Below are 22,323 nucleotides of genomic sequence, written 5' to 3'. Positions count from 1 at the left end.
GGCATCTATTTCCCGAATTGTGAATGAGGCCTTACAAGAGCGTGTTAACAACGTTCCTTGACCATCGAGTCACTTTTTCCGACAACGCGTCTAATGTATCCCAATTTTTTAAATGCTTGACCGCAGATTTTACGTATGTGAGTCCCCCAAATTAAGTCTTTTGTGAATGTGATACCTAGGTATTTTCCGTATCAACTACTGCTAGGTCACCTCCAGCTAATTTGTAAGCAAATCCCGTTGATCTTTTAAAGAAATTTACCACTGAACATTTATTATAATTTAGAGTCAATCCCCAGTTAGAACACCATTTAGTAATGCAATCTAAATCCTGCGCTAGAATAAAACAATCCTCATCCCCAGATATCTCCCGATAGATCACCGTGTCATCCGCGAACATCCTAATTTTACTTTTCACTTCGCGGTTCAAATCGTTAACAAAGATCAAGAAAAGCAACGGCCCGATTACACTTCCCTGAGGTACCCCCAACCTGACTCGAACGCTGTCGGAACTAGCGCCATCAAGGACTACCCTCCCGCTCCCGCTCCGAAAGAAAATCTTTAACCCAACTTATGGCGCCCTTGTTTATACACGCGACCTTTAATTTATGAATGAGTTTACCATGTGGAACCTTATCAAATGCCTTTTGAAAAAGGCATCCTCTTGCCTACCTCTCTCACCAGATAGAAGTAAATCATGTGTAAATAATCCTAATTGGGTTTCGCAGGAGCGGGTTTTCCTGAATCCGTGTTGATTGTCACTTAAAAAGTAAATATTGTCAAGCTGTCCCATTATTCAACTGACAATTATGTGCTCTAAGATTTTGCAGCAGATATAAGTGAGAGATATAGGTCTGTAATTACTGGGATCCTCCCTGTCACCACTTTTAAAAATAGGCGTTATTTGCGCGGTTTTCCAAATCTTAGGTACTTTGCACTCTGTGAGGGATTTTTTAAATATAAACTCAAGGTACGGGGCAATGTTTGGAGCTAAATGTTTTATCACCCTAGCTGGTATATTTTCGGGACCCGGGGATTTGTTTGGTTTAATCTCGTTAAGCAATTTTAGAATTCCTTGTTGGTCCACTGTTATTTTTTCCATGGGTGGAGTATGTATTGTGTCTTGGAGATATGCGGTGGCAACATCATTCGAGAAAACGCTTTGGAAGAATGAATTTAGGATGTTAGCTTTACCCTCTTTGTCTGGATGAATTATATAGCTACAATCCCTTAAGCAAGCCACGGTTTGTTTACTCCCATTTACTTCCCTAACATATGACCAGAAAGCTTTGGGGTCAGTGTCCAAGTGCTCGCAAAGTACTTTGCGTTTAAAGTCCAGTAAAGCGCTACGTAATTGTGTTTTGGTTTCAATTTTAGAGGATCTATATGTGTCCCATAATTGTTTATTCTCAGGGGATGATGTGTTCACGCCTGCCCTCTTTACCCTAGAGTGTAGCATTCTCTGCTTTCGGAGGGCTTTTCTAACGTCTTTATTGTACCACCTGGGGTCGCGATTTGCTTTAACGTATTTTATAGGTATGAAATCTACGATTCCTTTTTGCATGATATTGACAAATTCTGTCCAAGTTTCTTCCACGTTGACTTGACTTAAGGGGGTTTTGAACTCGGGTAGTGAAGAGTTAAATTGATTGGCAAAAGTTTCAAAGTCTGCTTTATGGTAATTATAAATTTTTCTTTTTGGTTTAACAATCTTTTTTATTTCTATGTCCAATTGGACATTAACTGCTTTATGGTCACTCAAGCCCTCATCAGTTGATACACTAATAATACGTTCAGGCGTGTTTGTAAGAAATAGATCCAATATGTTCTTTCCACGGGTGGTCATGCGTACTGCTTGATGGAGGGAGTTTTTTTGAACCAATTTTATCATGTAATTGCAAGATTCGCGATCGCGGGTCCCAGATTTAACGATATTGCTGTCCCAATCTATACCAGTCAGGTTAAAGTCACCACCAATTATGTTGATGTTGTTATTATATTTACGTGTAAAATTGTAAATTTTATCATTGAGGGTATGAAATGTTTTCAAATCTGAGTCTGGAGGTCTGTAGAAAGAGCATAAATTTATGTTGGGTTGATTGGTCCGTATTACGGTGCACCAAACACTTTCTATGTTATTATTTTCTATGTTATTATATGATATAAAAAATTGGGATTCATTAGACGCATTGTCGGCAAAAGTGACTCGAAGGTCAAGGAACGTTGTTACCACGCTCTTGTAAGGCCTCATTTAGAATACGCATGCAGCGTGTGGGATCCGAGTGAAAAAGGTCTCATTCGGGAAATTGAGAAGGTTCAACGCCGGGCAGCCCGTTTTGTAAAAAATTCCTACGATAAAACGCAAAGCGTCACCGAAATGCTCATGGATTTGGGGTGGGAATCATTGGCTGAGAGACGGTTCAATGCAAGATTGAAATTATTAAATAAATTTAGATCCGCATGTTTCAGCACCGAGGTCTCGCAAATTATTCGTACTCCTACATACATTAGTCGCTTGGATCATGCATATAAAATTCGGGAAATAGATGCCAGAACTAGCCGACTCAAGGACTCCTTCTTCCCACGGACAATACGGGATAGCAACTGCAGGGTTATAGATAGCAAAAATTCCACTTGCCACCCTCAGCGTCTAAAAAATAATTAGTTGTATTTAAATGCATGCTCTTCCACTAACCTTATGTGTTTTGCTATAATAACCCATTCTTTCCGAATGATCTCATTCGTGTTCCCTTCATCTGTTTTTAAGTCTCTTTCCTTTCAATCCCTCGTCCCTCTCCGCGGGGGCAAATTCCTGCTACCTGCAACGTTGGGTCGCATTCCATTCCTTTTAGAGACTCTTTGGGGGTAGAGTGTTTCGTGGTGCATTTTCATGTGGTAGTGATGTTTCAATTTCTTGCTTGTTGTGTCCTGGCTTCCGTGTTGTAGGATGGCTTTCGTGCTGCATCATGGGGTGCAGTTTTTTAGTTGTTTTGCGGTATATGTGTTTGCATGAGTATTGGATGAAGGGATTTTTGCATGAGTGTGTGCGCTGCTGTGGGTGTAATTTTCCGTGTTGTTTTTTTGCATGTGGTATTTTTCCTTTTACGGTTGGTGACCAAACACCCCCCGCCACACGCCCTTGCGGCGGCTTGCGGGGTATTATGTAGACGTAGACGTATTTTCAAATGAAAATTGCCTGCTTTCAAAATGACTTTTAACTGCCACGAAAACCCCTCCTCCGGGTCTTGTATCTCTATCGTGTCGGTGAAATGGTCAAGGAAATCTTTAAAATCCGTAATACCTGTAGAAGGAAAAATAGAAGTTAAAAAGAGTTGAATGGAGGACTGCATTAAGCTAATCCTAGGATTTAAATACAGTTATATGTGTAATATCATCTTCACGAAGGAAGAATCAAGAATACTTGGCGTTGCCATGGGTAAGAAATTATTACTGTCTAGTTTCGTCACACTATAGCATAATCTGGACGGCAGTGTAGCGAAACTAGCCGACAGTAATAAATTCTTCCCCGTGGAAACGCCGTTTTTTTATGCTTCCTTCGTACATTACGATGGATTTCCACAAAATATCGGCCTTAACTATCTCTCAAAATAATAATATCGTTATTCACATTTAGTGTACTCATGTTATATTATCATAATTTGTATCAGTCTCTCCGAGGAATATTGTGCTATGTTAAGCATAAGGAATCACTAATTCATTACGTGGGCCTAGTATTGAGCCACGCTGGAAATGATAATTACCCAACCGTGGAGTGTGGATTTGCTTGGTAGTAGTACACGAGTCATATAATTTTTCCTGGTTAAAGGAACACAGCATAGCAAGGAAGGCGTATTAAGTGTAACCTGGAAATTTTCAGTCTTCCTCCTCAGATTACTACGGAAAACGACCAATATTTAATGCACAATGGTTACGCTTTAGAAAAGGTAAATCGACATTTTTCCTCTCTATTGCCTAATATTTGCCAAGATTCACTTTGAACTTTTGCTTCATCGAAAAAATAATCTATCTGGTTTGATTTTTGGGCCCTGATCTATGCCGAATTGGATTCACGTTATGGGAAAACATGTTTCTATTGCTATTTGTCCCAATTTAATGAAGCCATCTTTATAATCGTAAGTCACTGATTCATCTACATCTACATAATACCCCGCAAGCCGCCGCAAGGGCGTGTGGCGGGGGGTGTTAGGTCACCAACCGTAAAAAGGAAATATACCACATGCAAAAAAAAAACACGGAAAATTACACCCACAGCAGCGCACACACTCATGCAAAAATCCCTTCATCCAATACTCATGCAAACACATATACCGCAAAACAACTAAAATACTGCACCCCATGATGCAGCAAGAAAGCCATCCTACAACACGGAAGCCAGGACACAACAAGCAAGAAATTGAAACATCACTACCACATGAAAATGTACCACGAAAATGATTGAATTCTTGTTGGTGGCACGTGGGGCTTCTGTGGTGATAGAAGGGATTGAGAGGGTGAGGAACCACGTGTCAGGACTGTTGACGTCTGCAGCCAGTTATGAAGTCGGGTCGCCCTAGCAAAGAGGAAGTCATGCCCCATGATAGTCGGCGGCACGAACAGACGTGGCGAAGGGTGCGGGCAGGGAAGGAGTGGGGACGAATGGCAGCAATCATTCAAGTTGCTCTTCAAAAGGGTTCCACTCTTGTCATCTAATGACACACGTGCGTGGTGAAGTGCCGCTTTTGAGCGCTCGAGAGCAACTATTTCGTTAAACAAGTGAATTTGGTTAATAGGAGCGTGCCATTCATTGGTGTCTTCGACATGATTGTCAATATTTCCTGCTTCCGACGAGTCGGGCTAAATTACCTAACTTTTAACTACAGGATCCTGCGAGGAACATTGTTGTTGATATAATCAACTAGTTTCTTTTATTTTAATATAACCGTCTCCAGTTTACCATCTCGCAGATTTTCGTTGTAGGCTTGCCATAAGCAATGGGGTTGTAAAGTCCACAAGTCCGCCTTAACGACTAGAGATTTCCCCGCGCCTTTTCTATGCATGTGGTGTTTAGATGCCGCCATGGTTGAAACTATTTCGATTCCATCAACACCAAGTCTAATAACATCACACGGTCCAAGCACAATGAGGAGGAAGGTAAAGAGATTAATTTACCCAAGGTAATCCGAATTTTGAATGATCCTTGTTTTGCCATTCTTCCGGATGGAGCCGCTTACGAATTTGCTCATAAAATCAGTTCACTGCTTCCACGTTTACCCAGCACTTTACCCGGCGCATGGTAAATTTTACCTCCTAAGTCCGTTTCATCTGATTTTCCCTCCATCCACATCGTTTTTAATGCTCCATTTTTTCATAAAGCGCAGCAGTTAATTTTCCTTTGCCTCGCTGGCATGTATTATAAAATATATATAAAATATTTTAAAACAGAGATTCATGCCAAGAACTCCTTCATATATTCACAAAACACTCCTTAGAACAAATTGTTAAATCACCAACACGGGGCCAAAGCATACTAGATATCTTTGCGACTTCTACGCCCGAAATCATAACTAACATTGAAATAATAGAAAGAATCAGTGACCATAAGGCTATTCTTGTAGAGTTAAAAACTAAGTTCGTCAAAATAAACAAAGAAAAGCGTAAAATATACCTATACAACAAGGCAAATTTTAACGGACTAAGAGAATATTTAAAGATAAAATTACCAGAATACAAGACAAAAACACTGACAACAAATACAGAGAACACTTGGAATTATTTCTTAAATATTTTACGCGAAGGAATGAAGACGTACATCCCGTCCAAACTTAAATGCGACAGTAAGGAACCTAGATTGTACAACGGGGAAGTCGGATCGGCATTAAGAAGGCAAAGAAAGCTACAGTCAAATTTTAAAAAGAGTTTAAAAAGTGACGATATAATTTATATGAATACAACCAAACAGGAACTAAAACAATGTCGTAGTAAGACGAAAAGTATTATGCGCACAGCACTACACTCTTTTAAATCTAAAATGCTAAGCGAATATCTTGAGGAAAATCCAAAGTCATTCTGGTCCTATGTTAGGGAAATACAGGGTAAACGTCCCACTGTTCTCTCTTTGAGGACGGAAAATGGGGAAATCATTACAGATAGCGTGAAAAAGGCAAATATGTTAAACCATTTTTTCCAGAGCGTCTACAACAAAAACACAAACGCACCAAACGATCCTCCACACCCACCCGGGGAACACATGAGCGATCTTACACTGACCAAGCAGGGAATAGTACATCTGCTCCGTAGTATCAAAGCACACAAGGCACCTGGTCCGGAAGAAATACCTGCTAGAATATTAAAGGAATTAGCTGAACACATTGCCCCGTTTTTACATATTGTTTTTCTAAAATCGATAGAAGAAGGCTCAGTGCCTCGCGACTGGAAGCTAGCCCATATAACTCCCATCTATAAAGGCGGCGATAGGGATAAACCAACCAATTACCGACCCATTTCTTTAACATCGATCTCTTGCAAAATATTGGACACATTATTGTCACTAACATTATGAGATATCTTGATAGTAGGAAAATACTAATCCACAACCAGCACGGATTTAGGAAAAGCAGATCTTGCGAAACACAACTTGGTCTCTTCATTCACGATATACTTAGATCGGGAGAAAACAACACACAAGTCGATGCAGTATTCTTTGATTTTAAAAGAACCTTCGATATAGTCCCGCACAATAAATTGTTACATAAACTTAAATACTATGGGATCAATGAGAAAATAATTAATTGGATTAGAGACTTCTTGTCAAACCGCAAACAAATAGTAGTCATAGATGGGTTGTGCTCAACGGAGAGAGATGTAACTTCGAGCGTCCCCCAGGGAAGTGGAATAGGGCCTCTTCTGTTCTTAATATACATAAATGACTTAAGCACACACGTTAGTAGCAATCTAAGGTTATTTGCTGACGACACGGTGATATACACGGAAACAAGGAGCCAACTAGATCGCGAGCTACTCTCTAGAGACTTAGACAATATCTCGGAATGGTGCAATAAATGGGGATTAACACTTAATATAGATAAATGTGCAGTTTTGAAATTTCGGAATAAAGGAAGCGAGGAACAGGATATAAACTACAAAATAGAGGGTTCAGTATTGACTACGGCAAATCAAGTTAAATATTTGGGGGTTGTTCTAACACCACGCCTTTCATGGGGAGCACATATCAGGACAATATGCGGATCAGCTTCAAAGAAACTTGGCTTCATAAAACGGGTGGTAGGGAAATGTAATGAAAAAGTTAAAGAGAGGTGTTATTTTGCTCTAGTTAGACCTCATTTGGAATATGCCGCAAGTATTTGGGATCCGTGGGAGAAAATGTGGCAAAAAGAATTAGATAAAGTCCAGAGAAAATCCGCTAGATTCGCTAAAAATTGTTATGATAAAAACACAAGTGTGACAGATCTCTCAGGGGATTTAGGCTGGGAACCACTTGAAGTGCGGAGAGAACAAGCGAGGCTTAGACTTTTAGAAAGGTTCAGAAATAACGAGTTTAACTATGACACTGAAGGAATTATAATGGCCCCACACTACTTAGGTAGATCAGACCACAAAGATAAACTAAGGGAGATAGATTCCAAGACAGATAGGTACAAATACTCATTCTTTCCCCGAACAATCAGTAATCATAATAGCAAGAAACCGAAGTCACTTTAGAAATATTAAAAACGTTGAATTTGCAAGTCGGAACAAAATTAAACACTATAGAGATGTTAGGTATACTTTCAGGTGCATGTGTATGTTAGTTGGTAGTTTGAGTGTTTGCATGTGTGTGGGGTGTAAGTGTTCATGCATGAATGTATGCCATGTTTTTTTTATATATATGATTTTGTGGTTATTGCATGCGGTTTTTTTTTCTTTTTCTTTTCTAAATTACGGGTGGTGTCCTAGCACCCCCCGCCACACGCCCTTGCGGCGGCTTGCGGGGTATTAAGTAGATGTAGATGTAGATGTAGATGAATGTATGCCATGTTTTTTTTCTGGATATATGATTTTGTGGTTATTGCATGCGGTTTTTTGTTCTGGGTTAAGTAGATGTAGATGTATTCCTCAAAATAGGACCCTTGTGAGTCGATACACTTGTTCCAGCGGCGTTCCCATTCCTGGAACGCTCCCGCGAAGGCATCATCGGGAACCTCTCGAAGACACGTCGTCACGGCCTCTTTGACGACGTCCAAAGTCGCGTATCGCGTTCCTTTCAAACTCCTTTTTATCTTTGGGAACAGAAAGAAGTCCGGTGGTGCCAAGTCCGGGCTGAAGGGCGGGTGCGGCAGCGTTGCCGCGCCGTGCTTGGCCAAGAAGTCCGACACGACAAGCGCGGTGTGAGACGGCGCATTGTCGTGATGCAGCCGCCAGGTGTTTTTGATCGCTGGCCGGACGCGGGCGACTCGTTTTCGAAGCCTGTCGAGCACTTGGACGTAAAATGCAGCATTTACATTTTGTCGTTCAGGTACAAATTCGTAGTGGACGACTCCCCTTTTGTCAAAAAAGACAATGAGCATCGCCTTGATCCGAAATTTGCTCATGCTGATGGGGTGTGCCACTCCGCACTTTGTCTCTTCGACTCAGGGTCGTACTCAAAGATCCACGTCTCGTCACCCGAAACAACGTTCTCTAAAAAATGTGGATCATTTTTGCAGTGATCCGCAAGTTGTGTCGCGATTTCCAAACGATTGAGTCTTTGATCATCACTGAGCACTTTCGGCACCAACTTTGCACAAATTTTTCGCATCTGTAATTGCTCCCTAATAATCTCGTGCACTATTGTTTTTGGCACATTACACTGCTCTGCTATCATCCGAACACTAAGACGACGATCAGAGTTCAGTACATCGCGAACTTTTTGCACATTTTCGTCGGTGAGTGTCGTTGATGGGCGTCCAGGCCGTGGTTCGTCGTCGACCTCTTCTCTGCCCTCCACGAACATCTTGTGCCACCGAAAGATCATGTTTCTGGACATGGCTGACTCCCCGTAAGCCTGGTTAATCATACCGACAGTTTCGGTAGACGATTTCCCAAGCTTTACCGCAAATTTGATGGAATAACGCTGCTCCAAAAACTTCGGCATCGCGTTCCGTGACGTGGGTCGAGCGTGGAGGTTCGCGTTAACAGAGCTCCTCAGTACACCACAGCTCAGAGCCGACTGCCTTTTTCAGCGTCGCTTGCCAACATACCCCCCTCCAATCGCAGCCCGTCAGAGCGGTGCTGGGCGCGCCTGGAGCGGCGGGAAAAAATCAGTACACTTATTTTCCGGACGAACCCTTTAATACCCCGGAAGCCGCCGCAAGGGCGTGTGGCGGGGGGTGTTAGGACACCAACCGTAAAAAGGAACAATACCACATGCAAAACAACAACGTAGAAAATTAAACCCATAGCAGCGCACATACTCATGAAAAAATCCCTTCATCCAACACTCATGCAAACAGATATACCGCAAACCAACAAAAAACTGCACCCCAGGATGCAGCACGAAAGCCATCCTACAACACGGAAGCCAGGACACAACAAGCAAGAAATTGAAACATCACTACCACATGAAAATGCACCACGAAACACTCTACCCCCAAAGAGTCTGTTAAGGGAATGGAATGCGACCCAACGTTGCAGGTAGCAGGAATTTCCCCCCGGAGAGGGACGAGGGATTGAAAGGGAAACTTAAAAACAGATGAACAGAACACGAATGAGGTCATTCGGAAAGAATGGGTTATTATAACAAAACACATAAGGTTAGTGGAAGAGCATGCATTTAAATACAACTAATTATTTATTAGACGCTGAGGGTGGCAAGTGAAATTTTTGCTATCTATAACCTTGCAGTTACTATCCCGTATTGTTCGTCTATCAGCCAATGATTCCCACCCCAAATCCATGAGCATTTCGGTGACGCTTTGCGTTTTATCGTAGGAATTTTTTACAAAACGGGCTGCCCGGCGTTGAACCTTCTCAATTTCCCGAATGAGACCTTTTTCGCTCGGATCCCACACGCTGCATGCGTATTCTAAATGAGGCCTTACAAGATCGTGGTAACAACGTTCCTTGAGCTTCGAGTCACTTTTGCCAACAATGCGTCTAATGAATCCCAATTTTTTATATGCTTGACCGCAGACTTTACGTATGTGAGTCCCCCAAGTTAAGTCTTTTGTTATTGTAACACCTAGGTATTTTACCTTATCAACTACTGCCAGATCATATTTATTCATCCGGGATATATTTGCACGATAAAGAAGTTGGCATACTAATGAGCATGTTTTTACTAATATGACCCGGTCGGCTGCTGTGGTTTAAGCTCTGGAGTATGGCCCACTAACAAAATGGTTGCATACCTCTACGCGCTCCACCCAGTGTAGTATGAACCGTGAAAATTCGGACGCTGGAAACGCTGTGGAGGTTGTGGGATCCCTGCGGCACCCACATCCCCAAGGGAAAAGAGAGTGAAGTATTTTAAAATAAAAATCATTACTTTAACAACGGTGACGCAAATATATCGTATTGAAAAATGGATCCAAATGCTTCTACATCTACATCTACTTAATACCCCGCAAGCCGCCGCAAGGGCGTGTGGCGGGGTGTGTTAGGACACCACCCGTAATTTAGAAAAGAAAAAAAACCGCATACCAGAACCACAAATTCGTTCATCCACAAAAAAAACATGGCATACATTCATGCAAGAACACTTACACCCCACACATGCAAACACTGAAACTACATCTTACATACACATGCACCTGAAAGTATACCTAACAGCTTTGCAGTGTTTAACTTTGCTCCAACTTGTAAATTCAATGTTTTTAATATTTCTAAATTGACTTCGGTTTCTTACTATTATGATTTCTGATTGTTCGGGGAAAGAATGAGTATTTGTACCTATCTGTCCTGGAATCTGTCTCCCTTAATTTATCTTTGTGGTCTGATCTACCTAAGTAGTGTGGGGCCATTATAATTCCTTCAGTGTCATAGTTAAACTCGTTTGTTCTGAACCTTTCTAAAAGTCTAAGCCTCGCTTGCGAAAGTCTCGCTTGTTCTCTCCGCACTTCAAGTGGTTCCCAGCCTAATTCCCCTTATGCATCAACCTAACAATCCTATACGCAAACTGGAGCTAATATGAAAAGAAATAATTTCTCAACACTAAAATCATTGACTGAAACTGTTTAACTGGAGGACTAATAGAGCCTCTTCCGAGAAGTGTAAATTTATTTAAGGAAATATGTAAATAATTCGCTTGATAAATGCATGTTAACGAGATAGCATGCATACATATTTCGTGAAATATAATGCATAAATGTGATGCAATGCATGTGAATTGTAAACGAAATCTGAAATATTATCCTTAATGTGCAGTTACGTGTTTTAACTCCTGGCAAACTGCCAACTTATTACAAAATCCTTCAATTAAAAAAACATTTTGATTTTTATAGAAATATATATTCATAGAATTTGATGGTTTTGAGGCCTATGTACTTTGTGAAAATTCACGATCACTGAATAAACAAACTTTGTATTTTTTTCACACCAAAAACTCTTTGATGCTATCATATAATACTATTCCTGTTATAAGTTTTTATATAATATTGGTATTATTAAGTGTGCTCGTGTAAAAAATATCCAGTTTATTTATTCAGTGAAATATTTATAGGCTTATAACCACAATTAATAAAAAACACTCAAAATGGAAGCTTTTAATGAATGCGGATGGACCCTTTATGTTCAACCACCCTTCAGGGTATTGTTGCCCTCTGCTCTTAGCGCGGGCGCCCTCTCAAGTTGGGCACCGTCTCTTCCCGACCCGCGCGAGCGATTCCCTAATCGTTGACTCGCCCCCACCGAGAGTTTTCGGGCCCTTTCTCCGCTGCCCTGATTGATGATGACGTACGTGGAAATATTCGGTCATTTCCTCCCAGCCGCCGTTCCTTTCCCGTGGAGCAAGCCGTGCATCGACAGCGGACGTACGAGGCTACGCTGCGGCAGCACCCGTGCGCCATCTTGGCGACCACCAAGTCGTTCAGCCGTCCGTCTTCGTTACCCCGGGGGGACTTGAACACGATTCGTCGGGATAAAACCTGGCGGTAATGACTCTTATTTCCGGTAACCGACAACCCAGCATCCATGAGGTAGCGTTCGGGTACAACCTATCTACTGGTTGGCGTAGGTCCAGCATGAAATTATTCTGAAGCCAGAACCACATTAATTTTACTTTTAGCATTTTGAGCCCCCGCTGATTAATAATATTGTTTCCTTCTGGAGTCCCGTTGAACTTGGGAACAAATGCTGCTATCTTCGATCCTGTGTTATGGAAAGAGCGAACTGAGAACACCATGAAATCCTAATTGCCCGAACAGATATTGGAAATGGCCACTATTTTATTATTAAAGTTCTTTGTTTCAAATTCCGTTTTTTTCTTTTATTAACACGGTATTTTACCGCTATTTACCATGTAGGTATAATTGCTGTGTGGGTAGAGATTTCGGCCACTGACCGATGGGTAACTTCTTTGGACATCCCCATATAAAATGCTAGTAGTGAGCTTTTCTAGTCCCTGGAATATCCCATGTGGTACAGAGAAGGGAACTGGTTCCCCTACAATGAAGGTACAAGTTTCACACACCTTAGGACTAACAATTAGTTCGGGGCTATTTGTATCCTCAGAAATGAAAACCAACATTTGCGTTGGTTACGGTAAATTGACATTGACAATATTGACAATCGTTTCCCCAAAGCCAATTCTAATCATTGAAATATGTTCCTTTTTTTATAATGGACATATATATATATCGAGGTGTGATTCTTGTATCCACGATTCTGAACTATGCTATAATCCAAAAAGGATATTTTTTCAGATGTGCAATTTTTTTAATTTTTTAGTAGGCATTCGTATACAAGTTTCATACTGGTTCTCTAGCGAGGGGATCTGTATGGTGCGGTGGTTAATATACCAGCTTCTACATCTACATCTACATCTACATCTACTTAATACCCCGCAAGCCGACGCAAGGGCGTGTGGCGGGGGGTGCTAGGACACCACCCGTAATTTAGAAAAGAAAAAGAAAAAGAAAAAAAAACCGCATGCAATAACCACAAAATCATATATATAAAAAAAACATGGCATACATTCATGCATGAACACTTACACCCCACACACATGCAAACACTCAAACTACCAACTAACATACACATGCACCTGAAAGTATACCTAACATCTCTATAGTGTTTAATTTTGTTCCGACTTGCAAATTCAACGTTTTTAATATTTCTAAAGTGACTTCGGTTTCTTGCTATTATGATTACTGATTGTTCGGGGAAAGAATGAGTATTTGTACCTATCTGTCTTGGAATCTATCTCCCTTAGTTTATCTTTGTGGTCTGATCTACCTAAGTAGTGTGGGGCCATTATAATTCCTTCAGTGTCATAGTTAAACTCGTTATTTCTGAACCTTTCTAAAAGTCTAAGCCTCGCTTGTTCTCTCCGCACTTCAAGTGGTTCCCAGCCTAAATCCCCTGAGAGATCTGTCACACTTGTGTTTTTATCATAACAATTTTTAGCGAATCTAGCGGATTTTCTCTGGACTTTATCTAATTCTTTTTGCCACATTTTCTCCCACGGATCCCAAATACTTGCGGCATATTCCAAATGAGGTCTAACTAGAGCAAAATAACACCTCTCTTTAACTTTTTCATTACATTTCCCTACCACCCGTTTTATGAAGCCAAGTTTCTTTGAAGCTGATCCGCATATTGTCCTGATATGTGCTCCCCATGAAAGGCGTGGTGTTAGAACAACCCCCAAATATTTAACTTGATTTGCCGTAGTCAATACTGAACCCTCTATTTTGTAGTTTATATCCTGTTCCTCGCTTCCTTTATTCCAAAATTTCAAAACTGCACATTTATCTATATTAAGTGTTAATCCCCATTTATTGCACCATTCCGAGATATTGTCTAAGTCTCTAGAGAGTAGCTCGCGATCTAGTTGGCTCCTTGTTTCCCTTTATATCACCGTGTCGTCAGCAAATAACCTTAGATTGCTACTAACGTGTGTGCTTAAGTCATTTATATATATTAAGAACAGAAGAGGCCCCATTACACTTCCCTGGGGGACGCCCGAAGTTACATCTCTCTCCGTTGAGCACAACCCGTCTATGACTACTATTTGTTTGCGGTTTGACAAGAAGTCTCTAATCCAATTAATTATTTTCTCATTGATCCCATAGTATTTAAGTTTATGTAACAATTTATTGTGTGGGACTTTGTCGAAGGCTTTATTGAAATCCAGGAATACTGCATCGACTTGTGTGTTGTTTTCTCCCGATCTAAGTATATCGTGAATGAAAGTATCGTGAGCTTCCCGCCTATATGGCTCGAATTCATATTCTGGAGGCTGCAGTTCTTTTTCAGTGGTATCCCGATCCATTCTTTGGGTGCTTTGTGGAGGGCGCTTTGAGTGAGTGCGCCGTCCGTCGGATAGGACGTTAGTCTGCGGACCCCTTGGCACCTTTCGTTAAGAGTAGGCTAATGCCAGGTTTCTGTCCACCCTTCCACCATTCCCTTTCCATCCTAAATGGAAAGGGACAGGACAGACAGCTGTCGGTTGCCTCCCCCGAAGCTACTACTGCTAGATTATGTCGATATACTATTGGCTCTTTTGCGATGGGACAATACTAGAATTGTTTGCATTCAGTTCACCAATTAGAATCTGAATTGGCTAAAGAAAATGTGTTCGACTGCCAGACGTCCAGCATTATTGATCGTACGGTTAAATTGCTATAGGTGGTGTAAGTTTCGAAGGAGCTTTCTGCTATAATTGGTGGTCTCCGGTGTAACTTTATGGAATCGATTCATATTGCAAATGAAAAAATTGTAACTTTGTGATTCCACTGAAAATTTATTACGATACGACCCGGGTTTCGACGTTCAACGTCATCTTCAGCTTTCCGCTGCCGACATTCGGGTTCAGGCTCAAAATCAGTACGATGCCCCTGGACGTTCCCGTGGCATTCGAGACCATAAGCCTCGGATCACATCCCTGTCATTGCCTATTTGGTCACCGATGCTAACCTCTTTAGACACACTGCCAAATATGGTGAAGGAATATAGTGGAGATCCTTGCTCTAAAATATGTCCTTTATCTTCAGGGCCATCATCGGCGCTTTTGGACGATGAGAAGCAGCCCACATTCCTAACAGCTTCAGTTGGAGAGAGTGTGGTTTTCAACTGCCAAGTGGAGTTCCCCCACGACATAGCCATCCCGTACATTCTTCGCTGGAATAAGGAGGTAAGCTAATGAAAGGGCTGTATTTTTGAGATTCTGAGCTCTAAGATAGGGGAATGGAGTGAGAATAGAAATCATGGATTGGTTTATCGCTAAGGTTTATTGACTGCAATGCTAATTTTTACGTAGCTTCAATCACGTGCATAGCCCGTGTGAATTAGAACTCAGAAAAGAGAACTGTTTCAAAAACCCATAGCAACCAGTCTGAAGTGGCTCTTCATTTCATATGCCTATAGGGTAAAATTATTTTTCCGCGAAGCAAAATATACTATTTTTGTGGCTGATAGTCTGAAAATAGGACAATTTTCTAAAGTAATATTAAATTGGGTGGCGCAAAGATAGGGCAGAACCCGATTGGTTTAATCTGCAATTTTTCTTCCCTGTCGAGTCATTTTGATTTTTCTCATAATCGCCAGGCTAAAAAATACTAGCGCTGTCATAAAAGAAATGTGCAAGCACAGCGAATGGAAATTCACATTTGCCTTTACTATGGAATAGGTGTCTATCAGTATAAAAATTTAATTAATATTTCTTTTTGAGTTTTAATATTCTAAGGGGAAGATAGAGATGAGCGAATAATATGTGTGTGTGTATATATATATATATATATATATATATATATATATATATACTAGCTGAATACCCGGCTTTGCACGGGTTAGGGAGAAACAATAATATAAATATACTACATAAATAAAAACAACAAATTATAAAGTACAATAATACACTACTTCATACAAATTTAAGAATCTTTTTTATTTAACACCTGTTTATAAACTACATTTTTTGTTTCATATCCAGGAGAAAGAATATATAAATTTTTAGGCGAACCTACTCTGGAGCAAGCAACATAAAGTTGCCCGTGGCTAAAACATGGCGATCTTAGATCAACACCACAAAACTTTAAAGACTGTCCCTGTGATTTATTAATGGTAATTGAAAAAGCTACCCGGACTGGAAACTGTAATCTTTTAAAGTTGAAGGGAAGATCAGTTGGGATTAGAGGTATCCGTGGAATAAAAATTATTTCACCTTTTCTTTTTCCAGTTAAAATGACTGCCCGGATTATATTTTTCATTAATTTTGTCACACACAATCGTGTCCCATTGCAGAGTTTTGGTGGATCTAAATTTCGCAATAAAATGATTGGAGATCCTACATTAAGTATAAGGCGATGTTGTGGCAATCCAGCTGGATCAAGTGAATTTAGGAATTCCGTTGGATAATTGACGGCTTCGTCAGCATCCACTACGGTATCAACCGATTTATATTCAATCACGTCTCCTGGCAGCATGGCTAGTATCTCCTTGTTAATTTCATTAACATCATCGTTCTTAGGAGCAAGAATGGCTCTTTCTCGCAACCATTCTAAATTTTTATAATTTTGATTAACGTTAGGATAGACTACTTGTATCATATCGCGGACAGTTTTCACCGATACACATAAATCTGATGACAATTTTATCATACCAGATGCTTCAATAACTAATCTATCTTCTCCAATCTCCAAAAGTTTATTTGCAAAATTTTGAGCATTCCCATCTCTTAAGAGGATTCGCATGTTTTGTTTAAGGCTAATTTGTTGGACATGATTCCATAGAACAGAATGTTTTAAACAGGCATAAATTTCATCGGCTGGAGTCGATTTTATTTTGGAATGACAGGCAGAGTTTGACGGAAGTCTTCACACAGGAGTACCAGAGCTCCTCCCATTAAACTGCAGTTTCCTCTAAGATCTTGAAGTGTTGCGTTGAGGGCCTCAAGAGATTTTTAATGAGCCATCCTACACTCATCCCATACTATCAATTTGCATTCTATAAGAACTTGTGCCTGGCCGCTTGTTTTATTTATATGACATGTGGGATTTTCTTGTCGGGAAATATTAAGTGGCAACTTAAGGGCAGAGTGGGCTGTTCTTCCTCCTTCCATTAATGTCGCTGCAATACCTGAAGATGCAACGGCTAGAGAAATTTCTCCATGAACCCTGATTTCAGCGAGAACTAAATTAATTAAAAATGTTTTTCCCGTGCCACCAGCAGCATCAAGAAAAATGATACCTCCTTCTTGTTTATCTACTTGATCCATTATTGTTTCGTACGCGAATTTCTGATCTTCATTAAGAAGTGGCTTTTTATCCGCGATGTATGCTTCTAAGTCTAAGACATTGTAGCTAGTTTCACGTATATAATCTGGATAAAATACACCCTGTTGATCTTGTCCAGGTGCAAAAAGACCGAGTTACACTAAAGTCTTGTTAACCATGGTGATACACTTTTCCTCCAAAATAATCAAAGTTTTATTAAAAATGTCGGAGTTAAACGTAATATCCAATGTAGGATTTTCACTTCGAACTTTAGCCAGTATATCCTCACTCATTGATTCTTTATATATTTCCCATAATGTTTTTGGGTTAGATGGATTACAGGAGGTTATTATGATGGCAAACAAAATTCGGATTTGTCCTGGAAGAGAAATCAAACTGGCCTCTCGCAATGAGTCATCCCAGTGTTGATCTCCTTCTAGCAACCCTAAATTCTGGCAAGCTTCTCTGAATGTCTCACATATTTCTCCGTTTACCGTTCTTAATTCTGCAAATGAGCGAGGTCCTCTAATGGTATGTAGAAGCATTCTTAAAAAATAACATTCGGCGTTGTTAGGATGGACTGTGTAGACTCGGCCCAATGCGTCACATGAATAAATATCATTCTCAGGGTCAAAGTTGCCCATTTTTCTTCTACAAAAGACTTTCCTTGATGTATTCCACGTATAATATCTCGGCAATTCTGAATAAAATAGTGTTATTGCAAACGTATCCTGCTGGCATAGTTGGAACAATGCTGTTTCTATGACCGCAAAAAAGTAAACAAATTACATACATACAAACAAACACTCTCCTTTATATATATATATATATATATATATATATATATATACATATATATATACATATATATACATATATATATATATATACATATATATATATATATATACATATATATATACATATATATATATATATATATATATATATATATATATATATATATATATATATATATATAGTCATTAACATGGACATAGATATAAGGGAAGGGATATGAACACATTTAAAAGATGGACACAGGAGAGGTGGGGAAGGCGGAATCGAGCATATCACAAGTGTAAATTGTACTCCTATCCCTTTTCCTCATATCTATTTCCATGTGAATGAATATTTGTTCACCATATGGCGGTTTTTCGTGTCTGAATGAATGTATGTGTGTGTGTATATAATATGTTTATATTTATCAACCGAATTTCACATGTATTGCTACATTTGATTTAATCAATTTAATAAAGCCTGGAGTATGTAATAGGAAAAACATTTGCGTCGACAATAAATAAACCGTCTATATTTTCCGTTTATGAAATGTAATTAGCTTGTTTTCTTGCTTTGATCAAATGTTTGCCACTCAGGCGACAGATTTATTTTCCCGACAACCAAGCGATCGAAACCGCCGAGTGTGTTCAATTGGATGGATGTACACGTCTATATGTTCGCAGAGATGGTCGCCCTTTTTGGCCGCGAGAAGTTTGTGAAAAATCGAAAAGTTTTGTTTCATAGGAATATAATGTATGATTAATAGGAATGGCTACACAAATGATTGGAGAGAGAGTGGGTGATATGATGTGTGAGGGATGAAATAGGTGGGTGGGTGAAATAGTGATGAGTTTTGACTTGCTATCATCGCGTAGGAGACACTTGCTCATCGCGAAGTCAGAAGTTTCTAAATTAATGGTTCTGGCAGCTTTAATTCTTTGCATTTTGATCGTGGCTCGGCGATCAACGACCAATTTACTTTGGCAACGAGAACGATTGAACTTGAAGAGTTAATTCACCTGCTGTAATTTTATTCCAACAATTTCCATCGAGCGTCCAATCTCCTCGTGGCTAAACAATGGCGACCGAGGACAAGAGAGGGCGGTTTTCACCCGTCCATAGCCATTTTCGACGGATCGAGGGTTATGCCTCCGCTGAATCTTGCTCCCGGCAGTCGGATGGGACGACTCCCCCCGTCCACTTCACTCGCCGTCCATTCATTCACCCGTGCGGTCACTCCTGCTTACGTGAGCGTGGCAGTGGGAGAGAGCCGTGTCGGGCGGGAGGGACGGGATGGAGGTCGAGCTGTCAAAACACTCTCCATCCGCGAGGCCACCGGGAGGAGTCCCACCAATGAAGGAGGCCGGGCGCCCGCCCGTCTCAAAGGGGGGGGGAGCATGAATGAATGGCCTGGATGAGCCTTTCGATGCCGATTCGTCCGCGTCCAGGCTTCGACCGTCTGATCTGTAGTACGCACAGAACGGTGAGACGCCGATGATTTTAGAAGCCGATAATATTACTTATCTTTACGTTATGTCTCTGCCGTTTTTTTTCCATATTTTTTCACTAATATCGATCCTTCGCTTTTTTCATAATTCCCGACGCTATCATAATTCTATCGGTGATTATCTACATCTTCCCAATACCCCGCAACCTGCCGCAAGGGCGTATGGTAGGGGGATCTTAGAACGCCACCCGTAAAACAGAATGCAACCACATGCAAAACAAAGCGAAAGCATTCAAATTCACATCCACAGAGTCGTATGTGCTCATGCAAAACCCATCTTAACTGATACGCACGCAAATACATGTGCTAGCAACTAACATACACATAAACATGCACCTACGCATATATACCTTATGTCTACGCAACGTTTAATCTTGTCCTGACTTGAAAATCGAATGTGTTTAATATTTCCCTCATTACTTTGATTTCTAACTATTATGATTCCCTATTTTCAGGGGAAAGAACGAGTAGTTGTATCTACCTGTACCTGGGTCTATTTTCCTTTTGTTATATTTGTGATCTAATCTACCCCAATAGCGTGGGGCCAATAATCTCTTTGGTGTCATTGTTTAACTTGTCTGTTCTGAACATTGTTAAAAGTCTGTCTCGCTTGTTCTGTTCGCAGTTCAAGCCCTGCCTAATTGCTCTAAAAGACCTCTTCTTCTTATCGTAACAATTTTTGACGAATCTGGCGGATTTTATCTGAGCTTTATTCTAATTTTCTTATCAATGATTTCTTCCAAGAATCCCAAATACTTAAGGCGTATTCCAACTGTGGCCTAATTAAAGCGAAATAACATCTCTCTTTAACTATCTCATTACGTTTCTCCATTTAAATCAAGCCGAGTGTCTTTTATGACCTATTATTGGATAATGAGTAGCGTATTTGAAAACCTGCATTCAAATGGATGCTCGCGGAACACGACCCGAGTTTCGTTGCGTCGTACTACCTATCAGCCGATGTGATGATTTGGCGATGTGTAGTCAATTGAGTGTAGTTTTTTTAGCATGAAGCAATCCCGCAAAGTTACGTTCGATGCCATTTATTTGTTTGGATGAAAAATATTTATGGTTTTGTCACTGCTTACCATTAAAGCAATACCAGAAGAGTAATTTGGGGAGGATCGAAAAAACGCCTCTTCACTGAGATTATCTGGGAATCTGAGTGATCGTGGACAGGTCCGGGATGATTCCGTGATAATTAAATGGAAATATTTGGAAGCAACTAGATACATTACAAATGGAATTGCATCTTTGATTGAAGATGGTGCTGATTTTCCTGATATTTAATTTAGCAATTGGTTAAAACAAAGTAGACTATGGGATGTTACATGTCTTTCAATCGTTCAATAAGTACAGCAGAAAAACCTTTCACCCATTGTAATATTTCTGAGAAAAAGACACCAAAACCTCTTAACATCCGTTAAATTTGTAAAAATCGGTAAAATGAAGCTATTGAAAATAAACTTAATTATATGTATTTCAGGAAAAAACACATGATAACTTAAAGTGTATTTACGCAGCTAAAATTTCTGTTAAGGAAAGAATTGATAGGGATCATGAAATGATATTTAAAAAGATATTGCCTTTGTGAAATGTTAGTCGATACATGTTATTTTAAATTTGTTCTCTGTCATTGAGTGAAGCATATATTTTCATTAGCAACAGATAGGTATAAGCTACAATAAAATTGACAGCGCGCAATTTCCCTGATACTTGTTCGAAAAATTCAGCAGCTATTACAATGATTGTAAATTGAATATAATTCTACCAGCACTACATCCACACTTTAAATGGTGTCTCATCTTCTTCCTTCTACTTTTGATCCGCAAATTAACCTTAAATTCGCGTAATTGAGAACCTTTTTTGACTAAGTAAGCAATGGCAATATGAAAGTGTTTTTTATTCAAAGGTAGTAAGATATTTTAAGCACCAAGTCAAGTCAGGAAATAGCATTTAGTCAGCTAAGTGAGAGGGATTGATTTTAAGCCACTTGTAATAGATAGCACAGAATATACTATTAAATTAATTTACATGGACACTCATGCAGTGTCATTCGGTAAAGCCTACCTGTATGGCGAGCAACCCTGAGCACATATGATCGCAATACACATAAGCAGCTTCAAGCTGGCATTAGCAGCAGTAATTTTTCCACTGATTAAAGTAATACATACTATATTTCCTGCGTTGGAATGTAAAAGTCAGAGATTAGAATGCCTCTATGGGTTAGGCATTAATAAGTCAGTATTTTTAAGAGGACATGACCTTCAAAAAATTGCTAAATACCTACATTTATCAATTATTTTAAACCTACGACTACTCTTAGTCAAAATTACATCAGTTACTTCTCCTCTGTTGCTTCATTTCACGTCGGAATATAGTATAGTATTTCCATGTTGGAGCTGACAGTAAAAGTTTGTACTTGGACAAATTCTTCACCTTTTTTTCCATCTATACATTATTTTCTTCTATGTATGGAGTTCTATAAAACAACTATGTCATTATTGCATTGTAAAATCAATGTATTTGTGTGTTGCCATTGAAAGTTTGGCAATTTCCAGTTGGGTATTCCACCCACCGGTGGGTGGAAGAGAACTATTTCTATATTTTTGGCTCAATTCTTAGTATGCT

General features: G+C 39.9%; 1 protein-coding gene across 11 annotated transcripts in view; it reads left to right on the top strand.

The window, feature by feature from the left end:
- bdl (borderless) overlaps positions 1–22,323 on the top strand; it is a 136,094-nt gene that overhangs the window by 35,186 nt on the left and 78,585 nt on the right. For all 11 annotated transcript variants that reach the window (XM_071598804.1, XM_071598800.1, XM_071598803.1 and 8 more), the window contains exon 2: positions 15,186–15,325. In XM_071598804.1, coding sequence (XP_071454905.1) covers positions 15,186–15,325 — 140 coding nt within the window. The remainder of the gene's footprint in view (positions 1–15,185; positions 15,326–22,323) is intronic.

The sequence above is a fragment of the Hetaerina americana genome, unplaced genomic scaffold (assembly GCF_022747635.1).
Source record: "Hetaerina americana unplaced genomic scaffold, ioHetAmer1.1.p SCAF_10, whole genome shotgun sequence".
NCBI classification, from domain to species: domain Eukaryota; kingdom Metazoa; phylum Arthropoda; class Insecta; order Odonata; family Calopterygidae; genus Hetaerina; species Hetaerina americana.
Note: the sequence above shows the minus strand (reverse complement) of the source record. Positions and strands in the feature narration are given on the sequence as shown.